The sequence below is a fragment of the Oryzias melastigma genome, linkage group LG22 (assembly GCF_002922805.2).
Source record: "Oryzias melastigma strain HK-1 linkage group LG22, ASM292280v2, whole genome shotgun sequence".
In the NCBI taxonomy this organism is placed as follows: Eukaryota; Metazoa; Chordata; class Actinopteri; order Beloniformes; family Adrianichthyidae; genus Oryzias; species Oryzias melastigma.
Window position 1 is genome coordinate 13,134,876 of NC_050533.1, and position 11,212 is coordinate 13,146,087.

General features: G+C 38.7%; 2 protein-coding genes across 2 annotated transcripts in view; one reads left to right on the forward strand and one right to left on the reverse strand.

Annotated features, from left to right (window-relative positions):
• Nucleotides 1-3,963, forward strand: part of dhrs7 (dehydrogenase/reductase (SDR family) member 7) — a 21,367-nt gene extending 17,404 nt beyond the window's left edge. The window contains exon 8 of the mRNA XM_024266108.2: nucleotides 3,859-3,963. The gene's annotated coding sequence lies outside the window, so the exon portion shown is untranslated. The remainder of the gene's footprint in view (nucleotides 1-3,858) is intronic.
• Nucleotides 1-10,735, reverse strand: pcnx4 (pecanex 4; the record flags this gene model as incomplete). The annotated part of the gene is given in 11 exon segments (XM_024266087.2): nucleotides 1-723; nucleotides 805-991; nucleotides 1,100-2,193; nucleotides 2,260-2,363; nucleotides 5,330-5,690; nucleotides 5,843-5,965; nucleotides 6,190-6,290; nucleotides 6,380-6,903; nucleotides 7,766-7,945; nucleotides 8,025-8,792; nucleotides 10,549-10,735. Coding segments are annotated over 10 exon segments (3,615 nt in total). The 5' UTR covers nucleotides 8,714-8,792; nucleotides 10,549-10,735.
• Nucleotides 10,736-11,212: the final 477 nt, after the last annotated feature.

An 11,212-nucleotide genomic window follows, 5' to 3' on the forward strand; every position in this document is an offset into this window, starting at 1 on the left:
TTTTGCTCTGGATTGTATAAAAATGACAAAGGTATTGTAGCAAACTGTATTGGGCTGACTGGCTGTTTGGGTCCACTAATGTCCAGAGCTCAGTGAATGCACCATGTGCAGATGCACATCGGCCCTTGATTCTATCATTCAACCTGTTTGTTCAGAGGTTTTAGGGGGGGAAAGGGGTGGGGGCTGGTACATGACAAGACTTAAGGAGTTTGAGGTACGTAGATCCACTAATAGATGAAAAATTGACAACAAAAAAATAGACTTAAAAAAAATAAAAACTTTTGCGAGTTTTCTCTTCTGCTGTTTTTGTTGTTTACCACAAAATAAAGAGACTTAAAACGGTTAGAGTTGATCTCGCTATCACAAGAAAATGATAAAAACATTTTTAAAAATGTACGGCAGGCCGTTTTCAGTTTCCTTACCAATTGTAAAGAAAGTGATTCCCCTCCAGTATGTGTAAAAACGATAGGGTCAGAGGCAGGGGAAGTGAAGGGGAGCAGATGAGTAAATGGGGTACCCTAGAGGAGGATCGGCAGCCTGAACGGTTAAGTTTCGAAGCATGAAAGGGTGAGCCTGGATGCTGTAGCGCTCTTCGTCATCATTTGTGGCGTACAAAAGTTCCCAGGAGAGGTTCGCCCACTGGCCTCGAACCCCTTCGCCATTTAAGCGTCCGACCTGCACCAACTGCTCCTGCAGGGACAGGACACGGCCTGTGTAGGTACCCTGTAGACAAAAAGCGTTCAGAGTGTCATCTTTAAGGAACGGGTTTAGAATCTAAATAAGAGGTGAAACTTTTCACATCACCATGGTGAGATCGTGTCCCAAGGAAAATAGAAAGGGCTTCTCCTGAAGGACGCTGTCGTGCCAGCCTTTTTCTGTCACCAGGCCGATGTACCAGTCTCTTTCATAATCTTCTAAAGTGCTGAACAACTCCTCGTAGGACTCCATTGGCCCAAGGCTAGCCTGATCAAACAAGAGCTTGAAACTTAGCCTGAGGGAAAATATAAAAAAAGCAGAAACGTCTCACATGTATCTTACTGCATAAAATGTATTTAGTGGAAAATCATTGGTCTTCAAAGATCCTAAACAGCAGTTTTACCTGAATGCTTTTAGTGTGAGCTGGTAAAGTTCTTTACTTGATGATAGCCAGTCCAGTCCTTCCGTCCATGGCACATCCCCACAATACACCCTGTATATGTAACTGGGACTATTGAAGGCCGACTCGGCACCAAGTGAGACAAGGCATGACAGTGCGACCTTAACATGCAGTTCTTTCAAAACCTCATCTTCCTTCAGTGCTTTGTTCATGTCCTCCGAGGTCTGTCCCTGCATGGCAACCCCAAACCGCCCCAACGTAAACCGGAACCATTCCTCTGGAAATAAAGGCCGAAGTGACAGCAAGCAGGAGGGTAGTAACGGGGCTGTCCTCCACCCTGGTGGTAGGTTGAATAATTCTGAATAGGGACAGCTGAAGTTTAGATGGGGGTTCTCCCTGAAGAGTTCCGGGTTTAATCCTTTATCTACAGCGGGCATCCCGATGCCCAGTCCCAGAGGCTGCAGGGGCTGAAGAGCAGAGAGTGCCATGTTTTCAAAAAGGCTATCCATTTCTACAGAACCTGGCAAAGAAGCTCCGGTCTCTAGCGATGTGTGTCCAGGATGAGCCTCTGCAGTCACTAATGCCACAGTCCGTTTAGCTGGTTGGGGTCCAAACAGATCATCCTCGTCTGACCAGTCACCAAAAGAAGTCATACTGGAGCTGTCCTGTCTGAATTTGACAGAGGAGATATTTGATTCTACCATAACAGCTTCAGGTGGCTGGTTACATGTGGTCTGGGCAAACTGTGAGGACTGGGACTTCATTCCCCAAATCCCTGACCCCTCCTGGCTGCTCCATAGAAACCCTTTGTGCTTCTGTACACAATATCGAAGGAGCAGCCAGATCAGAACTTTCATGAAGTCATCTTGAAGTTTCCTCAAGTTTTCATGCGAGTCAATGATGCCAGAAAGCACATTTCGAGCATCAGAATATACCCGCACTTCGAGCGCGGCGCAGGGAGTGAGAGCGTTTCCCCAGTGCGGGTTAAAACCGTGGCTAAAGCCAAGACGTTCAGGACGTTCAAAAGCGGACTCGAACACTTCGTCAACTCTCCGGGCTTCCACCGTGTGGCAAGATGTCTCCTGTAGCTCAAGACCCTGTAAGAAAAACATCAAACAAAGTTTGATGTTCTGCTGTACAACATCCAAAGATTAACTCCTTACCTTAATGTTGACCGTGCAGTAGCCATATCCTCTCTCCAGAATCATTATCCAAACCATACGATCCTGGAAGCGGCCAAGAAAATGAGAACCTGGGGTTAAGGAACCTACACAGAGAGAGAAATTCCTCCGTCAGTTTTATATCTCACATTTCATAAGGTAAAAGAAACAAACCTCAGCATGGAGTACACACCCAGGGACGCTAAAAGAATCTCAAAACGCACCACTTTCATTTTGTAGCATCAGGGTACCTGTTGGCTGACTTCTTAAAAAAGACCTGAGCTACTTGAAGATATTGCAACATGGGTTCTGTTCTAGAGAGCCGGCTGCAAAAAAGTTCTAAATATTAAAACTCCTGTCATGTTTGTCTTTGGTCAAGTCAAGGACAGATTCATGCAGTGTACACAACGTGGGCTTTTAATTTTTGAAGAAAAAAGTCAGGCTAATTTGACGCAGATGCACAATAGCAGCAAAGATGATGCAGGCTATTCTTATGCTTCGACTCGTGCTGCGTGGCTTAAGGATACTCTCACGTCCCAGAAAGACATCTCGGAATAGTTCCAGCTGTTACCTTGTGATGTGAAGTGACAGATTAAGCAGATTCCTTTACTGCTCACTGCCCTGTGGCCCCCAGTGTGAGCAAAGCAAAAGAACAGAACAAACTGCCATCTTTCAACCAACAACCCAAATGAATTATACATCTTAGCAACAGCTTCCAAAGCTCATACAAAAACAATAGGTTGGTAATTATGTGATCTATTCATGTAAATTCATGTAAAGCTTCCTTATCGAGATCAACACACATTCCTTCCTAGCTGCAGTGCAGTTCACCCTGGGAGTATTACGCAGTAAATGTTGTGGAAACATTTGGATGTAATGAATACAGATCAGAATGTTTTTTGGGTCACTTCACAGACAGCTCAACTCCATGATGGAGCTCACAGAGACTGCTCAAAGCAGCATTCCTTTTTTTAAAGCAATAAAAAAAGACATACTGTGCAGCATACCTTTGACCTCTCAAAAGGTTTGGTTACTGTCGGCAACAGGAGTAAATAAATATACATCACTGCAAAAATAAACTCTTAGCTCTGTACAAAGCCATTATTTGAACTCTGTTGACCAATATATAAAAGGTTCTACAGCAAAGGCAGAGAAAGAATAAAATAAACAGATTCACATTTTACATGAATGTGCATAGTTTAGTACCCTCTTTTCAATCCTACTTCTTTGTGTTTTTAAAGCACAACAATCAGCTACTCCTGAGTCTCTATATTAGACAAAAGCAACATTGGACAAAAACAGAACAAAACCGTTTCATTGAGCCCTTATATTTAAAAAAAAAAAATCGAACTATAAAGAATGCAAAATAAATAACCTCTTACTGCCTGGATGAGTGCGCTTCTAACTGTTTTTATCAAACTGATCTTTGAGTGTCTAAATAAAAGGGTTTTGTAAAGTTTGCTGTACTACACAAATGATCAATGTCAAGATGGAAAGAAAAAAAATCTGATGATCTGAAAGCAATCATTGTACATGAATCTAAAAAGAATATTTTTGAAAGAATCTAATCTACATTGCATCCTTTATTTATTTATTTTACAGTTCAAGACAACTGGCAGTTTTCCCTGGAATCAGCATCCCAGCAATTTTAAAGACAAGAAACAAGTATATGTTTTTGAATATTTAATAAAAAAGTATGCAAAACTGCTTCCCATAAATGAACTAGACAACTTCTAAAATAACCTTTCATAGGTCAGCAACCTGAGGCTCTAAAACAGGGGTGTCAAACTCCAGGCCTCGAGGGCCAGCCTCCTGCTGGTTTTCCAGAAATCCTGCCTTATCTGTTGTTGATTACCTGGGTCAGGTGTGTTTACCCAATTATGAGTTTCAATGGCAAGAGAAGTCGGTAAAAATCCTGCATTAGTCAACTTATGAGATGTTTTATTATATTTTAGATTTTTTTAAATATAAGGTTAAAACAAGATTAAAACATATTTATTTTAGTGTATAGCAACTTGGAATAAACATTTTCTACATTTTTACAGTGAACAATACTATAGAAATAACTGGTGATAGCTTCAAACACTGTATATAGTAAATATTAAATCTATAGGATTTTACTAGCTCTTTTTTCTTCTGTTTCAAGATAACTATTAATAAAGTTACACAATGTACTTGTAGTTAAATTTTTACAAAAAGTATTTGAAAAATGGTATTCAAAATGTGCCACCAAAAAAAAAGCCTTGACAAAAACAATGCAGAAAGCCGACCTCCCGCTTGACACAAGCAGTCCAGTTCATGTTTCACTTTTCAAATTTTCACCTTAAGAGTTTTTAAAAATTTTGCACAAAAATCTAAAACTAATTATTATCTTATTAAAAATATGCTGTAAAGGCTTACCACATTTCCCCTGCATTCCTTTGAAGAAAGATTAATATGCATCCAAAATGTTCACATAGCAAGAAGATAAAAGGAATTTTTTTACCATTATTAAATTTGCTTATGGCTTGTTATTTTCAGGTTGGAAAATTTAAGCTTTCTCACATGAGGGGAACTTCATACAGGAATTTTACAATTTTTGAAGTGCATGTCTGTCCTTTTTAGTAGTTTTAAACAATGTTGGAAACTCACTCTACCAGTTAAGAGAAGGATCATTTGGTGACACATTGTTGGAAGCTGACTGCACCAATGCACCCAGACAAAGTATTTTGTTTATAAGTAAAACCCCAAATGAATATCTAAAATTCTTTTTTACCCTAAGTGGATTGACATTAAGACCCACCCACTAGTGGATATTTTTTTCAGAAGTTTGTGCATCAGACAAACAGCAGATTGAACACATAGATTTCTACATTAGTCTTTGATTGATTCATCTGAAAATATCTATTTAAAAATGTCATTTTTTTCTATTTTTACCGTTAAAATATACATTCCTTTTAAAATGAATAAATAGAAAAACAAATGAACATAAAAAATAGATTAGGTAGAATTTCAGTGGCACATGGATATTAGCAAAACAATCTAATTGAAGAAATATAGAGGAAAAAAAGGGAAAAAGTCATAAACAACTTACCAAGTGACCCTCTTGCAAAGGCGGTCCTCAGAGAAGATGCGAGACTACCAATCATTTGCTTGTAGAAGACTGAATCTGGACAGGGGCAGGCGGTGCCCACAGGGCCCGGCCAACTGCGCTGAGGCCGGGGAAATCCCACAAGGAAGATTGGGAGTGTGAAAAGAGGCAACAAGGGGGCAGAGAGAAGGGCAGAAAGGGCCACAACTGCCAGCAGAAGTGGGCACAGGGATGCGTTCAGGGCCAGGAGAATACCAGCTGACTGACGGCGCTGCTTCTTCTCTGTCCAAGAGGTCACCAAGACTGTGAGCGTGAACTTTAGTTTGGCCACAAACTGCCTTAATCTGTCGATTAGGAGTCCCACCTGGATGAGAAACAAAGGTAAAATCGCTCATTAATTATTGGATTCACCTGATTCATATGAGTTTTGTGTAAATGCTTGTGTATATTCAAATTTTTAGTAATTTTAAAGGTACAAAGATTTCAAATTAAGGAAATGGCTTTTGATGAACTCACCAGAAGAAGCTGAACTTCAGTTCCCAAGTCATCCCACCCTGAAAGTATTTTACTTCCTTCTGCAAATCGTAATAAAACCACAATAACCATCTGAAGTAGAGCATCTTCTGAACTCTGCCATACCTGCGAACAAAAAGCAAATACTCCATATTAACTCCTGAGCACCCAAAACAAAAAAACAGTATATTTGAAGTGGATTTAGTTGTGTGCTTTTGGTTGCGTTTTCAAACAAAAATTGATTTTTTTTGTCTTGTTGACAATACACTTCAAGTATCCGTTTTAAGTTTGTGAAATAACACACATATTCTGAATTGTAGCCGACAGAGTTGGAGTGAGAGCAAATGTACCACTCTGAAAGCTCGTGTGAATCCCACGCTGACGGAGACCCTGTGGGTGAACTGCAGAGATTTGTCCATAGAGAGGAACGCTATCATTGCAAATGGAGACACTGTGGAGTAAAAACAAAGCACACTATCACATACAGCTGATTTTAAAACTAATATTAATCTTTTATAACTATATGTATAATTTACTTACCAAGATAAAGGAGGATTCTTCTGAATGCAGCAGCGATGTACAACCCTTTACTCTTTTGCTTGAAGGTTTGCACATTGGACATCCCTCTGGGGTAAAAAGGATTGAGAAAAATCCCACCAAACACATAAGCCTCCTGGATCTCTCTTATAGCCCAACAGACGCAGAAGATTGCGAGGAGGAGGTAGCTAATAGGAGCCTGTAACAGAGACTGAACAGGTCCGGTGAAGTGATGAAGGAGTCCTCCCTCTGCCATGGCCACGAGGAGCAGAATTAAATGTAGAAGAAGTTCCCTGCTGCCAAGAGTCCATCCAAATGAACTAGGAGGTGACAGCTGAGAGACCTCTCTATGTAGTACATGGTTCCTGAAAGTTGTGTTGGGTCTCCTGCACAATGTGTGAACTTGGCTAAGGTCCAGGCTGAGGAGGAATCCCATGGAGACGGAGAACAGCACCACCCCCAGTGTTGACGGAATAAAGTAATTACATACAGCTACACTGGTGGATAAGCTAAACATTAATAGCAGCCTGTGGGAAAAGAGTAGACACACAAAATGGAGCGTAATTAGACACAAGTAACTGTCATGATTGTTTATTCTGTGCCATTTTAAGAAAAGCGTGAGATCTCATTCCTCAGAACCAATAGAGAACGTTTGATGACTAAAAACAATTAAATGTCTATAAAAGGTGCAAAACTGGCCTTTTGCAAAAAACTAGGTGTTAAATCAAATACGGTTCATAATTAAAATAAGCAAAAAAATTCCAAGGACAATCATAGGAAAAAAATAACAGATAAAACTGCAAAAAAGACAAATTACTGTTTAATATTCAGCTACTTTAAAGACCCACTCCAATAAAAATTGTGTTTTTAACATGTTCTTGTAGCATTTTTCTCATGATGGAGGACATAAACAAAACAAAAAAAAGATTAAAACTGCATTTCTGAGTATTTATTCATTCAAATTGGAATTAATCAGAAGCAGATAAAAAAATTGATTTAAGAAGCTCTCTTTTATGAGGCAGCAAATTAAAGGGTGTGTGTGGTGGTGGGGGGGGTCAAAGTCTCCCTGTTACGCTCCATTCTGATGCATCCATTTGCAGACACATTATTATATTCATCTTCCTCGTCTGAGCTGAATGACGGCAGCTGGAAAGCACCGATATTGCTCGCCATTTTTGTTAAATCGCTAATGTTAGCTTGAGGTTGCGAGGCGCTGTAAGCTAGCAGGTGAGAGTGTAAACAAAGGGATGATGGGATATCAGCGGAGGTTTACTTCTACATCAACAGTCCCTTTTACAACAGATCCAAACAAGATTGGAGTGGAACTTTAAGGATAATTTTTTACTAGAATAAGCTCTAGTTAGAACCCTAAACTATTATGCCGCTTACCTGAGGTTGCTAGACATGGGCGAGCCACCTAAGCCAAAGACAAGAGCCTGCTCCATGCCCCAGAGGAGCAAGGCATCCAGCGGAGGCAGTATACCCAACGCCCACAGCAGAGGTAAAAAGAGGAACAGCACATGGAGAGTCTGACTGGAAAGATGGAGCTCAGGAACAGGATTTGAAAACCTAATTTACAGTAAAATGCTGACATTATTATTGTAGCAGACATTAGATCTGTCCAATAAATATGCTCTATTGTGCTTACCGATAAGCCAAGTCCACGGCGATGAAAGCAAAAATATAGAGAGGCCGGGTGAGTGGGGTGATCTCATAAGTGTCCTGTGCCTGGAAAGTAGCTGTCTCTGTGGCTGTATTTACAATCAAGGAATACTCAGCTATACATAGTGTCACCCAACTAAGGACAAAGACTACAAGGGAAACACCAATGCTACCATAGAGAGCAGTAAGTCTACCAAGGAACACATACCATGTTCCAAAGCCACACAGAACTCCAGCTAGAATTGTATGCAGCACCACATTAAGTCCAAAGCGCTTCCCAGGAGCAATGAATCGAACTGTTTCTGGGCTGACACAGTTGGTGAATTCCACTTCCTCTTCATCAACCAAAATATTGGGTGCACCAAGCCTCTCCACTGTGCTACTCTTACGCGCTGCATACTGTGCCAGGGCCTGGACAGCCACTGCAGCAGCAAACATAAGCATACCAGAGAGCACGGCAGCATGAAGTTCTTGAAGTACCTGCAGCTGGCAGAGTAGTGTGCCGATGCCCCCAAAAAGCCATGGTGTTAGGAACAAAACCACTTGGTTAACATAAACAAACGGTGGGGCACAGTAGCCCAACTTAAAGCGCGGACCTCCCAATACAGTTTGGGGGAAGCGCTTCCAGAAGAACTCCTGCTTGTATTCATTAAGAAGGGGCACATCTGGCCCCATTCTGACCTTTCCCTGAAGAACGGGGGGTCATCTCTGTGCAGGAGGAGGATAACCAGTCATCATTGATCAGTAGAAAAATCTGCAAAAAGAAACACATTCTGTAAGGTAATGGAACACTGTCATTACTTCAGCAGAACAGAAATATTACAATTACATATGAATATGTTTGCCTTGCCAAATCCTAAATATTTATGCTTTTATTTACCATGAAGCTCATTAAAGTTACACCTGCTTTAAAAATAATAGTATATAGCCATTAGGAGTAATATATTACCATTGGCCTTCAAGAACAACATTTTGAGAAAGTGTTGATAAAAAAAAAACTAGTCATAATTTCAATAATAGAGTTGAAACATAAAATATATATAAATATGCATTTTTTTCTGTCACAGGGAAAGGTATAATATTTAGCATAATCTCATCAAAATGCAAAAAAATAAATATTTCCAGCTAAATTTGAGGTTGGTATGTTCAAGGACTTAAACATGAGAAGACATTTTTAACATTGTGGTTTTATTTGTATTTTTTATTGTGCCTTTATTCACATTTTGTGGACTAAATGTAACATATTTAAATTATCCTTTTTTCATACACTTTTATCCTAAAATAGCTGTTTAGACTTTCGTTTTACTTTTTCAATCTAATTGTCTAAAAAGGTGGACTTTAATATAGTTTATTCTTAAAGTGGCTCCATTTTCTGAGCTTAATGTGTTACTATTTTCTTAGTGACTAAGTTTTGATGTTTAAAAAAAATAAAATGAACAGTTACTGTTTCTTATTTTTTCTAAAAAATGATCAGAAATTTCAAAATAAATTTCCGAAGTCAAATAGAATACCTTCTCTTCAATCTACTAGTTGAAATATAACATTAAATAATACATTTAATATTAAATACCTTCTGGTTGTAAACAACATATAAATGTATTATTTTGAGCATAAGTAAACAACTATACATCAGAGTAATATTAAATTTAACAACAAGTAAGAACAAAAGGTTATAAAATGTGAACTTAAATATACGTCCAAATATTTGCATTTTGTTTACTATATTTAAATTAGATTTTTATGGGTTTGTATCTAATTTCAACTCCCTTAATTAAAAAAAAAGAAGAAAGCATGCAAGCAAACAAACAATAAAATTACAGAGGTGTGCACAGGAGGCCTAGCAAAACATGAATAGTGTGTCTTGTCAATAGATGATACATTTTTAGTAATGCATGCAAACAAGTCTTGACAACACACAAACACATTTCAAAGGAGCTAAATGCTGTTCAGTTCAAAGCCTCAAATACGTTTAATTAAATCAAAGGCATTTAATCGTGGATCAAAGAGATGCCATTTAAAATCCACGGTAATGTTTGCTTTGACTGGGAGGTTTTTGAAGCTTCACCAACCCTTTTTTGAGCAGGCTGAACATAAAACACTAAGAAATAATAAGAAAATGTATTATCTTACAACGGGAAATGCACACTGGGCCCTCAAAAACTATATTTTAATTTTAAAAATAGCTATATCCAAATGGTTTATGAAGCAATAAGATAGAAAAGTAAATGCCACTGAGTTGCTAGGAGAACACAACACAACAACGATGTCTTCTTGATTCTTTTGCTTTAACTTGTTCACCTCCTTGGCATGCAACAAAAAATGCTCTAATAAAAATCATTCAAAGCAATAAATAATAGGTAAAAATGTAAAAATGTCTACAGGTACTATTATTGTTATTATCTTCATTAGCTTTAGAAATGTAAGCTAACGAAGGTAGCTCAAATGCCCCGTTAGTCTCCTGTTTTAGGTAAATAAAAGCAAAATTGGCAACCGGTGGAGGGTTAACTTACCGTTAAAAATAGGAGACCAAAAACAGGTTCTTTTTTGTGTGTGTAAATTGACGAACTGGTGGGTTAATTTCACAGAGGATTGGTAGAAGAATTGACTATAGCTGCATTGCTTTGCTAGCTAACAGCTAGAATGCTAACAGACGAGCATAGTACACGGTCAGATTCTAGCCAATCAAAACAGCGTAGCTACGGATACAAGCGCGGTGATTGGTTGGTTCTGTGAAATCCCACCCTTTCAACAATCTTGAATCAGCCCATCCCATATATATATATTTGCAGTTGTGATGTTACAAGTGCAAAGATCGTTTGGGAGATTATAAAAATCCACACAATGACCATTTAAAATAATGGCATTATAGCAAAAAACTGGTTAAGTACTAATTAAAAACACACATCTTACATCTTTATTAGCCTCTCATGCAAAAAAGTTTTTATTTTTTTTGCAATAACAGCAATTGATTGCACGTTTGTAATGTTTTCCCTCTATATTTGCAACGTCAGATGTATGCATTAACTATTTTAAATGAAAAAGCAAATAAGTAATGTTTATCCTCTATTTTTCTCGGGGTTTTTTTCCACATTTATAGCTAAGTCCTTACAGTAACACCTTAAAAACGATCTTTTTCAGGAGCTTTCTGCCCCTGAACAAGAAATACTTTGCTAT